This window comes from Maniola hyperantus, chromosome 6 (genome assembly GCF_902806685.2).
Source record: "Maniola hyperantus chromosome 6, iAphHyp1.2, whole genome shotgun sequence".
NCBI classification, from domain to species: domain Eukaryota; kingdom Metazoa; phylum Arthropoda; class Insecta; order Lepidoptera; family Nymphalidae; genus Maniola; species Maniola hyperantus.
The window spans coordinates 14775933-14797663 of record NC_048541.1 but is presented as its reverse complement, the minus strand read 5'-3'; the positions used below and the strand labels follow the sequence as shown (position 1 = coordinate 14797663).

General features: G+C 38.4%; 1 protein-coding gene across 2 annotated transcripts in view; it reads right to left on the bottom strand.

Annotated features, from left to right (window-relative positions):
* The window catches only part of LOC117982803 (uncharacterized), a 114550-nt gene that overhangs the window by 8511 nt on the left and 84308 nt on the right, over positions 1–21731 (bottom strand). Inside the window, exons 1-3 of one of the 2 annotated variants that reach the window (XM_034969227.2) lie at positions 15677–15783; positions 5229–5434; positions 4444–4597 (exon numbers count right to left, since the gene is read on the bottom strand). In XM_034969227.2, coding sequence (XP_034825118.1) covers positions 4444–4597; positions 5229–5434; positions 15677–15713 — 397 coding nt within the window. In that variant the 5' untranslated portion in view covers positions 15714–15783. Of the gene's footprint in view, positions 1–4443; positions 4598–5228; positions 5435–15676; positions 15784–21731 lie in introns of those variants that run through there. The other variant, XM_069499389.1, reaches the window with a different exon arrangement.

The following is a 21731-nucleotide window of genomic DNA, read 5'->3' as shown; positions in this document are numbered from 1 at the left end:
TCTAAATCACCGTAACGAGGCAGGGTGCCCAGAACGCTGTCTGCGTTACCTCGTTGAATGGCCAGACTAATGTGCTGACCGAGGTAGATGCCAGCCCTCCGGTCCCCCGTGGATTCCGCGAGACTGGAGGACAGGTTCTTAAAAAAGATCAAGCACCCTGGCCCCATGAACCCATGGTCTGCACCCCGAAAGGCACAAATATGAAACTATTTTCTATTTTGTTATTATTCAATTGAGTACAAATAGAACTTTAAAGTATAAGTAACTGGAAAGCGTATCGTAGCTTTGAATGACCCCCACTAGGTGTATAAACGACATCAAATGAGTCACAGGATTCAGACGGTGCAAGACCATGGCCAGTGGAAATCTAGAACCCATGTTATACATGCGAAAAAATGTGTTTGTTTACTGGTTTATTGCTTTATCCTTCAATAACGCCGCAACGGAGCCACGGATTGACGTGATTTTGTGCAAGAATATAGTTAAAAACCTGAAGAGTATAATATGCTACTTTTATGCCCGAAAATCCCATTTGAATTCCCGAAAATTCCAAAGAATTCCATGCAAGTCGCGGGTATCAGCTAGTAATGTAATACATTGTTGAAGTATGTAATAAAATCGGCGCCGCAAGCGTACCTACACGGGTACAAATTACACGGTAATCAATGAGCCGATTAATTATTCATGCACTGCTTGGTAATCAGGAAGCTAACCGAAAACAGAGGAGTTTTATTTGCCTCGCAAATAAACTGGTAATGCGGAGGCTTTTACCAAACGTCAGGAATATTGTGACTGGATGAGGGCGGAATCATTTGCATGATATTCAACTACTGTGTCATAATTTTACTACACAGTTCGAAAAACTGATAGACGTTGGGGTCCCAAGGTGTTAGAATGGCGACCTCGCAGCGGAAAGCACAGCGTTTGGAGGCTCCCCATTAGGTGGACAGACGCAGGAAGCCGCTACAAAATATAAAAAAAAACTTTGAAAGAGAAGCCGTCAGCTGAAATAAAAGAAACAAAAACAAAAAAGAGAGAAAGATGGAGAGTCACTATTAGATTTTAAATATTCTATAATTTTTGTATGTGACGAAGCCGGCCAACAATGGCCAGCTTCGTTATTTAATTACCGGGATGCTCTTTGACTATTATTAGAGTTCCCGAGTAAAACTAGGAAACCCTGAAAGTAGATTTCAGTGGGTAGCAGCTGAAGCGACTAAACACTATGAAAATGGCTCGTAAGCGGTACCATACGTTTATATAGCGAACAAAACTTTCTCAGTGGTGTGTTGCTAGGTTAAAGACAGGTAGGTACGTTTTCCTAGTATTAAACTAGAGTCTTTGTCTTTCTAAAGCAAAGTTAAAAAGTTCCAGTTTCTCAAATAAAGAAATTGCTATCTTACTTCTTTCCTCGTTAACGAGGAACAAGGAATCGTGTTTAAAGTTTCATAGTTACAGAGACACTAAGTACCTACCTACATCTATGTACCTTTTTCCTTATGAGGTACGGAACCTAAAAATCAGATTTATAATACGAAGGCAATCAGATTTATAAATTGAATTTATAATACGAAGGAAATCAGATTTATAATATAAATCGACGTTAATTAAGTGTTTAGACAAATTAAAATTTTGATATCCCGAATTACAATCAACATTTTAAAATAAAAATTGCATATTTTATAAAAAAAAATCACAAAAATTACAAATCGTAACGTATTTAAAACTTCATAAAGTAGCAACAATGTTGTAAATAAATAATTTTCATTTTCAATCTAAAAGGTTTATACAAAATAATATACGTCATTTTTAGCACTGCCAGTTCACAGTAAATGACTTTCCATTCAACATTGCCCATTATGGATTTACTAACTATACATTTCGAGGCTTTCTCGTTAACGCTTCCCACATGCAGTCGGACACGGGCAAAGTTGCGCGAAGTAATTTCCGTTTCATCTCAACTCACAAAGCATATTGCGGCGCACGAATACGAATACTTGTTAACAGCATGCGGGAAGTTGTAACAATGTTATGTTAATGGAACATTAGCTACTATGATGTTTGATTGCGAGATATTTGTTAAATTGAATGATAAATAATAACTGATGTAAAATTGATTTTTACAAAATGATTTTGATTTGAGGCTGATATTTATTTTATAGCTTATTTTGAGTTTATAATTTCAATAATTCGAATAAATACAATTTATTTAAATTATTATTATTTTTAAATATTTTTTGGCTTGAAGACCATGTTGGCCATACGCTCGATCTCGGATCTTGTGTTGGATGGTTTTCCTATCAAACTATGAGAGTTAGGGAATAGAGAGCGCATCATTTGCACATTTTCTAATTTACTGAGATTCGCTGAAAAGTCAGGAGAATCGTCACCATCATCCTATTTTTTTTTTTTTTTTTTAATTCAGATACAAGTTAGCCCTTGACTGCAATCTCACTTGATGGTAAGTGATGATGCAGTCTAAGATGATAGCGGGCTAACCTGGAAGGGGTATGACAGTTTTTATTAAACCCATACCCCTTTGGTTTCTACACGGCATCGTACCGGAACGCTAAATCGCTTGGCGGCACGGCTTTGCCGTTAGGGTGGTAACTAGCCACGGCCGAAGCCTCCCACCAGACCTAATTTTTTGTAATAGAAACGTGAGTGTACACATACGGCTTAAGTATTTGCCTTAATTTTATCTTTATACGCGTATTAATTTTTGTCATATTTGAAACCCATTAATGGCTGCTACTTGTTATAGTTCTTGCATTTCACGAGGGCGAGTGGCTTATGCTTGTGTTTAAGTTGTATCGGTATAAGTAAGGTACAGTAAATGTGTGCGTTTGCAAGTGCTTGCTCGCGACTGATTGGTCCGACATGCACGATCACTCGGCTTCGTGAATTGCAAGAACTGTACCACGTCTAGCACCGCACGGCGCACATTTTTATATCGTTTAACAATCATACAGTTTGTCAGGAGCTGATCAGTTAATATTTAGAAACATACTTTGTGGGCTGGAACTTAGGAAACTAGCAAAGTGTTTTTCAGATTTGCTTTCCCGCAAGGCCCCAGCCATTGCCCTAAACATTTGTCCCAAGTTTATGATTGCTAAACCAAGTCGTGGGAAAAGTTCCCCGAAGTAATTTCCGGCTCGTCCCGTGTAACAAAGCATATTATTGCGGCTCACGAATGGTTTAAAGCACGTGTAAAGTTTTAACAATGTTCTATTATTTACTTATTTGATAAATAATAATAACATTGTATTGAATTTTTATAAGAATACGGTATAAACATGTTTGAAACTTTATTTGTGTATAGGACAAACTAAGCAAAGTGTTTGTCGGCTTTTGCTTTTTTGCAAGGCCTCCGCCATTGCCCTAAACGTGTACATTAATAATTGTCCCAACTTTATGATTGCTAAACCAACTCGTGGGCAAAGTTCCCCGAAGTAATTTCCGACTCGCCTCGTGTAACAAAGCATAATATTGCGGCTTACGAAGGTACTTGTAAACTTTTAACAATGTTCCATTATTTACTTATTTGATTCGTTGACGTTTGATAAGAATACGGCATGTACCATGTGTGAAAGTTATAATTAAGTTACAATAATGTTTACTTACACCTCTAACTTTTCGGAGTTATGTGCGTTTCAAGCAGTTAAATATCATATTATGTTTTAACGGTGAAGAAAAACATCGCGTATCAACCTGAGAGTTCACCATGATGTTCTTAAAGGTATTTGAATTTTACCAATCCGCACTTGGTCAACAACGTGATGGACTATGGCCTAAGCCCTTATTATTCTAAAAGGAGTCCTAGGCTCATTATTGGGTCCGCGATGGGTTATGGGAGGAAGGAACTATTAAGTATTCTGTGCTCTCAGACATACGATATTTACTTCACCATTATAGCAAGTGATATAATTGATTAAAATCCACAGATTTTCGAAAATTCAGAGGGACTGAACTCTCTCACTACTCAGATTGACTCAACTAGGAGTCCGTAGTTTTAAAATCATTCCCGCTACTACCACGAAGCTAGGTAAAATTCTTACCGAATATGGTCATAGTAGAAAAATGCATACCGAATATGGTCATAATAGAAAAAATTCTTACTGAATAATTATGGTCATAGTAAAAAAAAGCTTACCGAATGCGGTCATAATAGAAAAAATGCTTACTGAATATGGCCATAGTAGAAAAAATGCTTACCTACCAAATATTATGGTCATGTAGAAAAATGCTTATCGAATATGGTCATAGTACAAAAACGCTGACCGAATATGGTCATAGTAGAAAAAATTCTTATCGAATATTATGGTCATAATAGAAAAAATGCTTACCGAATATGGTCATAGTTGAAAAAAATGCTTACTGAATAATTATGGTCATAGTAAAAAAATGCGTACCGAATATGGTCATATTGGAAAAAATGCTTACCAAATATGGTCATAGGGCGGGTCCTCTCGTCTTCAGACAGGAATGTGGACACCACACAGGTGTAGTTGCCGGTCAGCTCGGTCCCAGGTGACAGGATCCGTAGTGCCCGGTGCTGCGTGTAAGGGTTCTGCGACACTTTGTATGAGAGATCCAACTGGAAAGAAACATGCCACTTTTGATAAAACTACAGTAGGTACGCGATAATAAGTTAGCAGATTTGCAGAGCACTGTCTCTGTCGTTGAGACCGACAAAACGTCATATAGGTAGGTAAGAGTGACACAGACAACGCTCTACTTAGTACAAAATTTGTAAAAAAATTTCTGAAAGTAATAACAAATGAAAATGACTGGTTGGTGACTCAAAATGGTAAGGCCCGCTGAGATTTTTGCCTCCATCATTTTTATGGGATTACGTAACAGAAAGAGCGAGGTTCTTGCCGAGAATAGAGTATCATCATCATCATGATCAACCCATCGCCGGCTCACTACAGAGCATGGGGTTCCTCTCAGAGTGAGAAGGGTTTTGGCCATAGTCTACCACGCTGGCCATGTGCGGATTGGTAGACTTCACACACCTTTGAGAACATTATGGAGGACTCTCAGGCATGCAGGTTTCCTCACGATGTTTTGTGATATTTAATTAATTAAAACGCACATAACTCCGAAAAGTTAGAGGTGCGTGCCCGGGATCGAACCACCGACCTCCGATTGGAAGGCGGATGTCCTAACCACTAGGCTACCACAGCTTTTTTAGGATAGAGCATAATGGGAAATAAAAAGCTTGCCTTATGTTTTAATAGTCCCAAAGCTTGAGGCTTCTGAGGAGGAATCCACTGATACACGGGCTGTGACCTGTCCATGTAGAACCACTTCACCACCAGCCCCGTCACGTTGTTGGTGACAAAGTCGCAGTCCAACGTGATGGCGTCCTTGGTACCATACTGGAACACCTCTGGCACACGAATGTTCATGATGCGTACTGATTGGACGCCTGTAAATAAATAAAAATATCAACATTAATTTATTTGCTAAAGGTTCAATTCTGACTCAAACATTAGCTAAACTAAATTGACAGATCGAAATCTAGTGGTAAAGAAATAGTAGTAGTAGAGTAGTAGTAAAGAAGAAGGATAGTATCTACCTACTATCTTTTTCATAGGAGGCATTGTAAAACGAGGACCTGCTTTATTTTAGCTTAGTTTAGAGAGCGTGTACAAGTGTGTAACAGCAAATCAATGGCGATCAGCTATTATTTATTCTTTCTCTATTAGTAACAGTATGAAAAAGATAAGCTCTCCAAGCGAAGATGTATCAAACAAATTTTCCAAGAAAATTATTGATATAAGTAACATAAAATATTGAAATATTAAAGTACAGATTATTTCCCAGTAGATTATTCTAGTTAACCCTAAACCGAAGAATAATTACTTCGCTTATTTAACTCGGAGCCAAATTACTTGTGAAGCCGAGAAATTCTCGACGGATCAAAAATTGAGAGGAAATGAAAATGGGAATAAAAAAATTATACGAAGTAAAACGCGACAAGTCAACAGTCTAATAGATTATTCCGCCTTCAGGGTATTTACTTACGGAGGGTTTTAATAAATGTCGAGGTATTTTCCCATCATAATACTAAAACTGTTAATTTTGGAAGTCACTCAAGGGAATTTGTTTCGTCGTCCAATATCGGACGATGTAAAAAGAATTGGAAATATTTTAGTGGATGAACAACAGGGTTAACAATTTTTGAATATACTTTTTGTTGATATTTTTTTTATTGGGTCGAGTAATATTGGCTTCATTGAGGATACTATTGAGCTTACCAATTTAATAGGAATAGTTACTTTTATATTTTTAGCGTTTAAACTGCGTTAGCGTTTTATATTTTTTTGAAGACCAAAGTCTTGACATATGGATCCAAGACATGGTCGCTAACTATGGGCCTCATAAGAAAGCTCAGAGTCACTCAGATCAAATCAGAAATGAGGAGATCCGTAGGAGAACTAGAGTAACCGACATAGCTCAGTTCGTAAAACCGATAGACGTTGGGGTCCCAAGATGCTGGAATGGCGACCTCGCACCGGAAGACGCAGTGTTGGAAGGCCCCACTAGGTGGACAGATGACATCAGATGAGTCGCAGGGAGCCGCTGGATTGTGGCGGCCAAAATTAAGAATACCTGTAATCAATCCTATCTGTAATCTGTCGATAAGTTACATAGCAACGTAATTGTCACTATGGCCTTTTTTGTTTGTTAACAGTGTTGCTATCGATAAATTATTATTATTGAGTATTTATTAATTTCGGCCGTGTAACAGTTTTATAGAGTGCCCTATGGGAAAATAGTGTAAGCAGAAATTTTAGTCGATTGAAATTGTTTAGATCCTGTCTTCAATGACAAAAGGCGTGGAATCATACGCAATGTGTTAGTCGCACATCGCACGAGTATCAACTAAAGTTAAATACCGTGAATTTGTAATACAACTACATTTCCCTACAATCGGGATACTAAACTAAAAATCAGGATAGACAATTTTACTACGAAGCTTTTTAACATCTAAGTAAAAACAATTTAGGTCTGCACCCCTACGTAGTCGAAATTCCACGGACTCGGACGAAGCGATTCGCTTCCTCGTTTCTAATAGGTACGCAGTTCCCCCTAGCTATAATATCGGTAAGTACCTTCAACATAAGGATGTATAGGCACGTTCTATGTTTCGATAACTTCACGAAAGCTAACGCCTTCAATCATTTACACCTGTCTATTTAAATTAGATGATTAACCCTTCCCCATTTTTCTTTGCAATAATCTGACGGGTGCGGGTTGAAGGTGGTGTACCCTGTTGGGCACATTAGGCGCTCTCTCGCAAGGAAACGTTATGACATCACACATGACTCGGATGTATTAAATTAAGTAGAACATTTTACTAAAATAAAATGGTCATAATATTTCTTACAATAAACGGCAACTCACCTAATATTATTTTCAGTTAAGTATTAATTTCATTTGAATTAACGTCAAAATTCATTATTAAATAATCCTGTCGGTCATAAAAACTAAGAGTAATTCAGAAATATTGCTCAAGCGTTTTCAATCATTCACACCTGTCTATTTAAATCGGATCCCCATTTTCCCCGCAATGATCTGACGGCGCGGCGGGTTGAAGGCAGTGTACCCTGTGGGGCACATTAGGCACTCTCTCACGTGGAAACATTATTATCGCGGAAGTTTTTACCTATAGAGATTGTAAGTGTAAGTAAATTATGGTTAGTTAGGTAGGACTTGCACAAATAATGTACCAACAGCAAGCTAGCTTCCTACGGTCGTCTTGTTTTGTATTTTGCTATAAAAACTTTTAACATGCAACCGACGTATACCTACAAATTATTGAAGGTGGAATATGAATTTTACCGGCGTCTATCGCGTCCATAAAGCGTGACCGAGGGTGATCACCGAACCGATGCCAACGGTGCAATACTTTAAGATAGTTAGGACGAAAACAATAGACAGGTTTGCATACGAGAACGGCATGCGCTATGTTGTATAATAAACCCGGCCAAGTGCGAGTCAGGCTCGCGTAGCGTTCTGTACTACAGTCGTATTTTTTCGACTTTTTGCTCCATAATTCAAAAACTATGATGCATAAAAGTAAATAAAAATATGTTTAAGAATGCACAAGTGAAGTGATCCCTTTCATATTTTACCCCACTTAATATAGCTATTTGCCTCGAAAATTGAAAATACTAATTATTAGTTCACGACCACAATTTAATTTTTTTTGTGTGATGTAACCACAAATTCACGGTTTTCAGATTTTTTCCCGAAAGTCTGCTATAAGACCTACCTACCTGCCAAATTTTATGATTCTAGGTCAACGGGAAGTACTCTGTATGTTTCTTGACAGACCGATAGAGAGACATACAGACAACAAAGTGATCCTATAAGGGTTCCGTTTTTCCTATTGAACCCTAAAAAAGGAGAATAAAATTAATCCAAATGGCAACACTTTTTTATAGTGAGACGGAAGATATCGTAACTTTGAAAGTAGACATGCAATTAACGCAGTAGTTTTAACCGGGATGGTTTATTAGTTAGATTAATTAAAAAGATAAGAAAAACTTGGCCAAGTGCGAGTCGGATTTGCACATGAAAGATTTCGTACGATACAAGAAATACCACTTTTTATTTAGTGTAGTCTACCAATCCGCACATGGCCAGCTTGGTAGACTATGGCCAAAACCCTTCTCACTCTGAGAGGAGACCCGCGCTCTGTAGTGAGCCGGTGATGGGTTGATCATGATGGTGATTTAATTTACTTGGCGGCCATTTTTAACTTTTTATTACGTGTTTGTTATCATCATCATCATGATCAACCCATCGCCGGCTCACTACAGAGCACGGGCCTCCTCTCAGATTGAGAAGGATTTGGCCATAGTCTACCACCCTGCCCGTGTGTGGTAGACTTCATATACCTTTGAGAACATTATGGAGAACTCTCAGGCATGCAGGTTTCCTCACGATGTTTTCCTTCACCGTTAAAACAATTGATATTTAATTACTTAAAACGCACATAGCACCGAAAAGTCAGAGGTGCCCCGGGATCGAACCCGCGACCTCCAATTAGAAGACGGACGTCCTAACCGCAAGGCTATCACAGCTTATTATTATACTTAGAGCCTTAGAGGCAATCATAATCTTTATCTTCGCCGTAATACTCTTGGCAGAGTGATTGTGGTCATCACAAAGTGACGTTTTTGGGGGCAATTACAATACACGTGTGAAAATTTCAACTCTACCTATTACAGTTCATGAGATACCCGCTGTCAGACAGACGAACAGACGAATGGACGAACAGCGAAGGCTTAGTAATAGGGCCCCGTTGGCACTCTTTGCGTAAGGGGTAAAATAGGGGTTTGAAATTCATGTAGTCTACGCGAACTAAATCGCGGGTACCTATGAGGAAGATCAAGCGAGTTCGCATTCAAGCACTCGCCCAAAAATAAATTAAACCACCTGACTACAGGGCACGTGCCTCAATATAATATCTACAAAAAACCCCTTAAATTCACAAAAAAAACTATCAGACAGAAGGATCAAAGGGTGCTACGCTTTGTAGTTTTTAAAGAGGCAGCAAAAACAATTCATATGCGCAGTACGGTGTTTTCAAAGAAAAATATTCTTTATCTCTCTTAGTCATACTAGAATACCTGTACGAGGGACTGAGATGGGGGATCTTAAGACCTTAAATTATGATGTGGAACGACGCGTGCGCGTTCCACTTCGTTAATATTGTGTGCAATGTGTGAAGACACCATATTGCTATATACAGCTGCTTAGAAAAAAACATAATATAAAATGTGAAAGTAAATTCGTCTGCTAAGCGAAGTAAGGCACACCAAGTTTTATTGATTAACACATAAATAATTTTATGCGCAACGGATCAGCCTGTCTGTCCAGCGCGGAAATGCAGCCAGTATTCTTGGCATCATTTCACGCGGGCATGATTTGTACAGTAATAAGATAAGGCTAGCTTTAAGTTTTATTGTAATATTTCATTTAAAAAATAAAAACCGGATCCATACTTCCATACTTTGTTATCATCATCATCATCAACCGATAGACGTCCACTGTTTTATATTGGCATCGATGGATAGGGTTTCTTGTAGGGACCTCCACAAGCTACGGCCGTGCGCCGCCTAACGTCTTCACACGTTGCGCTTACTAATCCCATGGAAACTCTTTGATTTTCCGGAATAAAAAGTAGCCTGTGTTTTAATTCAGGGTATAATCTATCTCCATTCCAAATTTCGGCCAAGTCTGTCGAATAGTTTTTGCGTGAAAGAGTAACATACATTAACACAAACTCTCGCCTTTATAACATTAGTGTAAGTGCGATACATAATATTCCATACTATAATTCGTACCACATTCACACCAACATAGTAAATCCAAAAAAACGGCTCGTGCTAGCGCTCATCCTGTTCATTATAAGAACTTTGTGTGGGTGCATCAGACCGTGAACACACGTCTTAGGCTACGGCCACACTTATGTAAAATAGGGGAACCTATCAAGTAACGGTTTGGCGCAGTGGTAAGCACTGTGGGACAGAATATATAATAGTACTTGACTGTGGTCTTATTATTGGGAGGTACCTATCGGGTTCGATTCCTGGCAGGGGTTTGAAATTTCATAATTTCTAAATTTCTGGTTTGGTCTGATGGGAGGCTTCGGCCGTGGCTAGTTACCACCCTACCGGAAGAGCCGTCCCGCCAAGCGATGTAGCGTTCACTAACGGCGATTACGCACTGCTTTTCCGTCATCTGTGAGAATACCAGCGATTATCTATGACATTATGTTATAAGCTCTCATACAAAACAAAAAGGAACGTATTTTCACGGACTCGGATCGGATGGGTGCTGAACCGTCGTAGGAGGGGATTTCTAGAATATTAGTTCAGAAATAATAAAATGACAGGATTTCTAAATCAAAATAAAATGACAGGATTTCTAAATCAAAATAAAACACATTTAATAGGTACCTGAGAAAATCGTAGCAACAGTCTACTAAATGTGTCTGTAGAGTCTAGATAACGCATTGATATGGCCATAGCTTTATCGCGGTTTCGTGTTACATGACTAGAAACTAGACAAAGGGATATCTTGCCGTGGCATTAAGACATGCATTTTCAAAGTTCTTTGTTTTTTGCGTGTCTCTTTACTCTAACTCAAGGAGGTAGAACTTTAGCTCGTTTTGTTCTTCAGAAAATACTATAAGTAGGTACCTACTACATAGGCACCTACTTAGTTTCTCAAATTACTGAAATAAATGGCACCGATTCTAAGCACAACCTAATTTTAGAGTATTCGCACCCTCTTCTTACTATTGTAATATGAAAAGGACAAGCAGTTTGACATTTCTAAATTTAATTTTTAGATGGTAAAACCCGTGATTTTACCACGCACTCGCGAACCTACTGTTTAAATTTGTATTGTGCACTAAAATTTAGACTCTTTAAATGTGAAAGTCATGTTCCTTTCCTTTTTTAGCATTAGTAAAAAGAAAAGGATGCAGATACTCTAAATTTAGTTTAGAGAGAGACTAGAGAATCGGGGCCAAAGGAAATTTTCTGTGTAAAGACAAATTCTTGGATGGATTTGACAACGTAATATTATCAACGTAATATTATCCGTATCCATACAAAAATTACAAAGAAGTATGCGAAAGTATGTTTGTCTGTCGGTCTGCTAGCTTTTCACAGCCCATCCGTTTGACTGATTTTGATGCAATTTGTTGTAGACATAGCTTGTAGGTATGCCTGGAAAGCAAATATGCTACTTTTTAGCCCAGAAAATGATGATGTTGAATTCGCTACAAAAAGTCGCTGCAGACGATGTCTCTTGCTCGTGGTATGAAATTTTTAAAGGAATAAAAGCTCAAACTAAACTTGTAAGAAAGTAAAAAAGTGAGAGCCAGCGCGTGCCTGACATTCGTTATTTTATAAAAGCTGAAAGTTTCTCTGCGTATTGTCTCCAACACAGGGAGGAACGATCAGCGACTATGAAGTTTGGATCTACCATGATCTCCTAAAGCTACCAGGGTTTAGGAGAAAACAAGTAATAAAGGTGTAAATATTAGAAATCACGTCAAGCATTGCCCAACACTTAGGCTGAGATTTATAGAGCGCACTTTGACTAAGCTTAGACTTAAGACAGATTTAAAACGAGATAGTTATGTCTCTCGCAAAAATCTGTCTCGTTTTAACTCAATCTTAAGTCTGAACAAAGTCAAAGTGCGTTCTACAGATTTCAGCCTTAGTGTCGTGGCAACTATAAGTTCCACATACTACCATCAGCTCGAAACTTCAGTCTAGTGCTGACGCCACTAAACTGGCGGCCACGCGCACTAGCAATTTGCAGGAATTAAACCTGCCAGACGCCCTTAAAGTCTAAAAGTTGGGGACAATACGCAGAGAAACTTTCAGCTTTTATAAAATAACGAATGTCTGGCACGCGCTGGCTCTTAGTCCATAAAGAAAGTGGCTCCATGTTAAAAAGTCACTCCGCCCGAAGTCGGTGCTGCTGAATGTTTAAGTGTTCCTCAGAAAGTTTCCCCCTTGCCCGTCATCATCAGTCTGAATATTTATGTCATTTTAAATACTTTCTTGGCACTCGGATGTTGTTCTTAAAAGGATGATGGTTTTTGAAACTAGCTTATGCCTGCAGCTTTATCCGCGTAGACTAAACAAATTAGAGCCTCAATAGCTCAACGGTTAAGGATCGGACTGCATTCCGAAACGTCGCCGGTTCAAACTCCACCCGTTGCACTATTGTCGTACTCACTTCTAGCAAAAGCTTTTCGCTTAATTGTAGGGGAACGGGAAATTAGTCATAATTAACCATGCTAATATTCTTTAAAAAAATTGTCCAAGCCCCTACTTTACCCCTTTTGGGGTTTGATTTTCAAAAATCCTTTCTTAGCAGATGCCGACGTCATAATAGCTATCTGCATACCATATAATAGCCCGATCCGCCCACTTGTTTAAGCTGTGGGTTGATATACTATCAGTCAGTCACCTTTTCATTTTATATACCTATTACCAGCTGACGGCCGCAAATTCGTCCGCGTGGATTTACATTTTTCAAAATCCCGTGGTAACTCTTTGATTTTCCGGGATGAAAAGTAGCCCATGTGTTAATCCAATGTATAATCTATCTCCATTCGAAATTTCATCCAAATCCGTTCAGCCGTTTTTGTGTGATTGAGTAACAAACATCCAAACATCCAAACATCATATTAGGATTTAAATTTAATTTAACATTAATTATTTTCGTTGATGGGACATAAATAAAATATAATAATAACATTTTGTCTAGATACATAGGTATGTGGAAAAAATGATAAATTTCTCAAGGCATATTCCGTTTTGGACACAGATTTAGGTGACAATGATTTATCATTTTAGCAGGAATTACCTACACGCGGCTCAACGCTAAGACGCGTCTGGAATTTGGAATCCAATTATTTTGCGGCGCCCCACATTTACCCACGGGTTTTGGGAGAATTTTTCCGCTAAAACGCATTTTATCTAATTCGTTCCCGACTTTAAAATTGAAGTCATTTTCAACCATCCAGGAACCAATTAAAAGATCGGCGGTGTTCCACTAGATTACAACATGGGGTTATTCAAGGGGCGGACCAACAAATTCCTAAAAAGCCGGCAACGCATCGGCAGTTCCTCTGGTGCTGCAAATGTTCATGAGCGGCGGTAATAACTTAATATCACTTGACCCGCCTGCTCGTTTGCTCGCTCTATTTATTTAAAAAAAAAAAGGTTAGCAATTCAAACCCCTTCCTTTCCACTATTGTCGTACCTACCTATTCCTAGCACAAGCTTCTTAGTTGGAGAAGGGGTAATAATAGTTACGATTAGCATTATCATCATCATCATGATCAACCCATAACCGGCTCACTACAGAGCACGGGTATCCTCTCAGTATGAGAAGGTCTTGCCCATAGTCAATCACGCTGGCCAAGTGTGGATTGATAGACTTCGCACACCTTTGAGAATGAGAACATTATGGAGAACTCTCAAGCATGCAGGTGGTCCCAGGCACGCAACTCTATTTGGAGTTATGTGCGTTTTAAGAAATTAAATATCACTTGCTTTATCGGTGGAGGAATACATCGTGAGGAAACCAGCATGCCTGAGAGTTCTTCATAATGTTCTCAAAGGTGTGTGAAGTCTACCAATCCGCACATGGCCAGCGTGGTAGACTATGGCCAAAACCCTTCTCACTCTGAGAGGAGACCCGTGCTTTGTAGTGAGCCGGCGATGGGTTGATCATGATGATGATGATGATGACAAGGTTCAGTTTATTATTTCAATCTGCTATTTATATTTTGCTAAAGCTGTTTATAGAACAAGAATTAGCGGCGGATGTTGCTTCGGAAGCTTTAAAAATGCAGCAACTTTTGAAAGTTACTAGCATAATATGAAGTTATAATTTGCTTTTAATTAAAAGGAAAAGAAAAAAAAGAGAGTAGAGTAATATTAAATTCATTTAAACAGTTTAAAGAAAATGGTTCATTTTATTATCATACCTAACTAGCTGATGCCCGCGACTTCGTCCGCGTGGATAATGGATTTAGGTTTTTGAAAATTCCGTGGGAACTCTTTAATTTTCCGGGATAAAAAGTAGCCTTAGTCGCTCTCCAGGTCTTTGACTATACCCATACTAAAAATCACGTAGATCCGTTGCGACGTGATTACATTAAAAATTTCTACAAAACTAAACTAAGTTACTATTATTAGAATTCTAGGTAACAAGATGAATATAAACTTAATAAAAATTAATCGCTGAATGGGGTCGATTCTCTGGTACACAATTTCTAAACTAAACTTAATTAACAGGTCTAAATCTAGTGCTATCCTTTTCCGCAAGCAACATTATGAAAGGGATAGCAATAGATTTAGACGTGTCATTTTAGTTTAGTTTAGTGTTTGTGAACAACGGAATTAGCCACAATGTGTTGCTAATCGCAAATTTCAGGAACAGCTGAACCGAATTCGCTAATTATTTTTTTATATAATTCCTTGAAGTACCTACGTGGATAGTTCTTACGGAGAGAAAAATTTAAAAAATTGTAAGTATTAAAAAAAAATAAAAAATCAAAGAATTGACAGTAAGGCGGTACGAAGTTCGCCGGGTCAGCTAGTAGATAAGTAATAAAATAGATTATAACACTGCGATAATGTCTATTACTGAAAGAATTTTTTTTGACGACCTCCCTGGCGCAGTGGTGAGCGCTGTGGTCTTAATAGTGGGAGGTCCCGGGTTCGATTCCTGGCAGGGGTTTGGAATTTTATAATTTCTAAATTTCTGGTCTGGTCTGGTGGGAGGCTTCGGCCGTGGCTAGTTACCACCTTACCGGCAAAGCCGTGCCGCCAAGTGATTTAGCGTTCCGGTACGATGCCGTGTAGAAACCAAAGGGGTATGGGTTTAATAAAAACTGCCATACCCCTTCCAGGTTAGCCCGCTATCATCTTAGACTGCATCATCACTTACCACCATACTATTGGGCCAGATGGGTTGTTGATGATGATGATGAAAAAAAAAATCGTAGAGCAAGAAAATTTGTTCTCTAAATAATATTCGTTTAACTCAAAAGACAAAAGTTTTTTATAAAACAAAAAATTCCCAAAAATAAAAAAATAGTACATCGAAAACTCACAATGCAAAAACACGGTCATCTTAACCAACCACCACATTTCCAACACTACGCACTACACTGCACTGCACTATACTGTACACTCCGCACAACGTGTGTGGGGTTCGAACCCGTGGCACGCACTAACCGACAGTGCAACTGTCGGTCGTACCACCGAACCGTATCGGAAGTCGGTCTTGGGTATTACACTTGTTTTTTTTTACTAAAGGGGAAGTTTGTGGATTTTTTTAACCTAACTGATGCCTGCAACTTCGTTCGCGTGAATAAGTAATGGACTAAGAGCCAGCGCGTGGCAGACCTTTGTTATTTTAAAAAAGTTGAAAGTTTCTCTGCGTATTGTCCCCAACACTGGAAGGAACGTTTGTTTGAATGTCACTTTATAGGTCTTTGACTATACCCATGCTAAAAAAACACGGTCATCTTAACCAACCACCACATTTCCAGCACACTACACACTACACTGCACTGCACTACTGTACACTCCTAACGTGTGTGGGATTCGAACCCGTGGCACGCACTAACCGACACGGCAACTGTCGGCCGCACCACCGAACCGTATCGGAAGTCGATCTTGGGTATTACACTTGTTTTTTTTACTTTAGGGGAAGTTTGTGGAATATTTTTAACAAGCTGATGCCCGCGACTTCGTTTGCATTTTTTCGTGACATTCGTTCGGATTTAGAATTTTACAAATCCCGTGGGAACTCTTTGATTTTCCGGGATAAAAGTAGCCTATGTCGCTCTTCAGGTCTTTGACTATACCCATGCAAAAAATCATGTCTATCCGTTGACGTGATTGAAGGACAAACTAACAAACCAACAAACCAATAAACGAATATAAGCCAATAAACCAACAATCAAACACACTTTCGTATTTAAATATTGGTACCTAGTGATATGCAAAAGCGATTTTAGAACGCATTGACTTCATTGATTGACTTATGTATTTACTAGCAGATGCCCGCGACAGCGTTCGCATGGAATCAGTTTTCAAAAATCCCGTGGGAACTCTTTGATTTTTCGAGATAAAAAGTATAAGCCTATATCACTCTCCAGGTCTTAATCTATATCCATGCAAAAAATCACGTCAATCCATGGCACCGTTGCGACGTGATTGAAGGACAAACCAATAAACCAACAAACAAACACACTTTCGCATTTATAATATGGGTAGTGATATAATGGCAACCGCCTGCCACCCTAAAACTTTCTTTGACGTAAGATTTTTTACACTTTTATTACAACTTATCTCCCAAAGCCACCATGATTTAAACAAACATCCAAACAATCGTTCCTGCCAATGTTGGGGACAATACGCAGATAAACTTTCAGCTTTTATAAAACAACGAAGGTCTACCACGCGCTGGCTCTTAGTCCATTACTTACTCACTACTATCCCAGTATTATATTCGTATGGGTCCAGCGATAGCCAAGACAATAATAAAGGAGCGAACGGATGTCTCCTGTCAATGAGGCGCGATATATAAAATTATGCTTAATTAATATTTATCGCCGTTCGGGCCGGCCGGTCCTTTTGTTCCAGCGATTTGTTGCTATGATAAGGCCCGGTATCCACCTAAGCGGAGAGGAGAGGAGACGCGTTCAAACGACCAATCAGATTCAAAATAGATCTCGTGAAAAAATATCACGTAATTTTATAAAATTGGGTTGGTTTAACTGTACACATCTCTCCGCTCCGCTTAGGTGGACAGGGCCTAAGACGGTATGATGTGTGTCCCGTTTATTTGCAAAAATAGTATTAGGTACATAGGCACTTTTTAGGGTTCCGTACCTCAAAAGGAAAAAAGGATTACTGGTCTTTCTGTCTGTCTGTCAAGAAACCTATAGGGTACTTCCCGTTGACCTCGCCATTTTTGAGCTTGATTTATATTTCCTTAGATATTGTTATTCGTAGTTTTAAACAAAAGCAAACAAAAATATAACTGTAGTTACATGCACGGCAATCCTGCATACATTACAATTATTATCGGCTCTTATAATCGGTTGGATGATCAGAAGGGACGTCACTGAGGCGTGACGGAACGGAAGCGATACGTCGCCGGACGTCCGCGTGTTCCGTATGGTTAGCATTCCTGTGGTGAACTTGGGCTGTAGTATTGCGTGTTATTAATAGTGTTGACGTAATAAGACTGAGAGAATCGAAAAACATCGGTCAAGTGCGAGTCAGACTCGCGCACTGAGGGTTTCGTACTACAATCGTATTTTATCGTCATTTTGCACGATAAATCAAAAACTATTATGCCTAAAAATAAATAAAAGTCTGTTTTAGAATGTACAAGTAAAGCCTTTTTATATGATACCCCATTTGGTATAGTAATCTTGCTTTAAAATAGCAATATTTGTTCATGAACACATTTTAATTTTTTCTTGTGATGTCACCACAAATTCACGGTTTTTAGATTGTTCCCCTCATGTCTGCTATAAAACCTACCTTTCTGCCAATTTTCATGATTCTAGGTCAACGGGAAGTACCCTATAGGTTTCTTGACAGACAGAAATACAGACACACAGACAAGAAAGTGATCCTATAAGGGTTCCATTTTTCCATTTGAGGTACGGAACCCTAAAAATATTCTATTCTATTCTATTCTAATAATTTTGAGAAGTCTTCTCATTCTGAGACGAGCGATTATTTTATTATCAGTTCTATGGATGTGCAAAGCCTAAACTGTGAACATTTACGAACCTCCAATCTGTTTATAGTCCAGGGACTGATCGCAGATAGAAGAGAAAGAGAACAAAAAAAAAATTATCAGATCTAAGGTTTTGTATTATATCGCAAGGAGGCAAGAAACTAGCAAGACAGAGTTCGCGAGATATTCTCATTTTTTACGGCTAATAAAAATGATAATCTCGGTTTATATTTGACACAACAGTGTCGCTGGGAAATGAGGCAAAACCAAGGGCGGGATAATAAATTAGACGAGGACTGACAGTGCTGAGTAAAGGGTTTTTGCGGCCCTAGCATTGATATACTAAATCCAAGACGAAAGTCGAAGACCATGGCGAAAACTACAAATCCTACAACTGACAATCAATAAATAAAAAATACAAAAAAATAAAAACCGATTTCAATACCTAACCGTGTTTGTACACTACAAATTAAAAAAATATAATATATATTACCGAATATATTATGTACTAGCTGATGTCCGCGACTTCGTTCGCGTGGATTTAGGTTTTAAAAATTCCGTTGCGTTGATTTTCCGGCAATAAAAGTAGCCTATGTCACTCTACAGGTCTTTGACTACACCCAAGCAAAAAATCACGTCAATCCGTTGCTCCGTTGCGCCGTGATTGAAGGACAAACCAACAAACCAATACACCAACAAACTTTCGCATTTATAATAAGGGTACCTACTGATACAAGAGTTAATATAGTTCCATAATGATATTTTTGGGGCCGGTGCCAATTAGCTTATTAGCTGCGCGAAGGTATAATATCTTTGGGTTTTTGATATCAATGCGGTTCTAGTTAAATTACGGTCATCCATATACTGCGGCGCACGTTTTTTGTTTAGGAAGTCAGTGGTAAAAAGGTTTTGAATAGTTTATAGTGTTAGCCGCGCGTTTTTTTCTTTATTTTGTCTCTTTTTATATTCAGTGCACTAGCACGCTGACCTATATCTACGTGCTTATTTTTTTATGTTGTGAATTACTAAAATGGAGGTTGATTCATTTTAGAAAGTGGCTCTTTGCTCTAATTATAATATTAGGTAAGTACAGGATTTATTATTTTAGACTGAAAAAGAAAACAATTTTTCTTTCGGAAAATTTCTGTTATATTCACTTCTGGAAAAGGATTTTCACAAAATGTTGTTTAGCTTATGCTCGCGATTTTGTCCATGTGGACTACACAAATTTCAAACCCCTATTTTATTATTACCGTTAGGGGTTGAATTTCCAAAAATCCTTTCTTAGCGGATGCTTACGTCATAATAGCTATCTGCATGCCAAATTTCAGCCCGATCCGTCCACTAGTTTGAGCTGTGCTTTGATAGATCAGTCAGTCAGTCAATCAGTCACCTTTTCATTTTATATAGAAAAACTTAAAGGGGGAGATTCCTCCTACATCAATCAAGACTGAAGATTTACAACGACAACGGTTGCTTAGCCGCATAATCGACCGTTGTTGTTGTAATCTTTAGTCTTCAGGACGGCTAGGAATAATAATTTCGATTATTTCCATATCGGTTTTCCTCACCGTGTATACCTTTATAGTCAAACCAAATTCGTTTGTCAATTTGTTACGCAATTGTGTGTACTGACGGATTGTGATTAAATTTGCGATGGTTCTGATATTGATCCACTTTAACCAGGTTTTTATAACCAGAACGCTAGCAAAAACTTAGCGTTATTGTTATACAAAAATCCGATACCAATAACCATTTGCCTCATTTTGTAATTTTGGTGATTTAGTATTTTTCAAACCCGCAATGTATAGCGTGCAAAACTCGGGTCAGTGCCCCGCTTTTACGCGGCATTGACTCCGAGTGACCTTCTAACGTAACGTTCGTTTATCTCTGGCTTCAGTCAGATGTTTTACTTGCAATATATCGTAAACTTTTACAAAATAATAGGTTTTTTTTATGGTATCATATCAATAGTCATCAGTACTATCACCTGTCTTCGTTTTTACCAGCGTTCTGGTTACACCCTGTATATAAGTGTCAGGCATTGCCCTAATACAACGCGAATGCGCGATGATCGCAACTTCGCGCGAGTTTTACTCGCACGAACGTGCGATCAAATATACTGATCTCAAATAGGTGTGCTAATTGGCATTCGCGCGATGATCGCGTATTTGCATTCTATTTGTATTCTATTCTCGTGCGATGATCGCGTAGTCACAATCATGTGGAATGTGCGGGTGTGCGTGCTATCTACCCGATTGCCATTTCAACCTGTCGCGTATCATATATATAATATAAAAATGAATCACTAATGTGTTGCTCATCGCAAATCTCGGGAACAGCTGAACCGATTTCGCTAATTCTTTTTTTATAATATTCCTTGAAGTACGAGGATGGTTCTTACGGAGGGAAAAATTAATTCAACCTCCCCCTCAATTTTCTAAACTCCACCCGAGCGAAGCCGGGGCTCAGTCAGCTAGTTATAGTTAAAAATATATAGGTGCATAATATAGACTCGCCTTAAAAAAGGATTTTTCAAAATCCATCCGAGAAAAATCGGGGCATTACAACTAGCTTTCGCTTATTATATGAATCACTTGATCATTTGATCAATTTTCCTAGCAGGATAAGCTATTGCGGTATCGCATTCTATAAAACTACCTATTACGGTATTTGACATAACCTCATTGATTTTAGTTGATTTTAGCACGCAAATTAATCATTTTGGGTGTTGTCCTAAAATATGCTTAGGGCGTATTGCATAAATTTACTGTTTCAATTAACATTTTCGAATGTTTAGTAGTTAATAAATAAAATAAAATAATAATAAATAAACGTATTTTGGTTATTGGCGTGGTTGTTTTCTAGATCAGTATTACTTACTTGCTGCAAAAAAGTTTTTTTAAATTTTGTAATCATCATCATCATCAGCAGCATCATTATTATCATTTAAACCCATCGCTGGTCAGCTACTTAGCACGGGTCTCCTCTCAGAATGAGATGGGTTTAGGTAATAGTCCACCTCGCTGGTCGAGTGCGGATTAACGGACAATTCAGCCAGTTCTACAGTGTAATTTGTAAATAGAAGGAGCTGTACTAACATAACAAAGAGCACGATTGTTTAGCACAATAAACTCGTTCTGTTACGCTTTCTTGATCTACACACACACGGTCCGGCTCCGGTCGTAGATTCGCTGAATACACTGCAGGCCAAAAAATATACACACACATAAAGAAGTATTAACATTTAATTTTATGACTTTCTCAAACATACCTATTTCCATCACCTACATTCGTGTTTATATAAGCTTTTGTCAGCGAGTAGTGACGTAATGCACGTAAATACCAATATTCAATAAAAAAAAATCAGGGTACTTATTTTCTATCTGTCATAAAGATGCAAG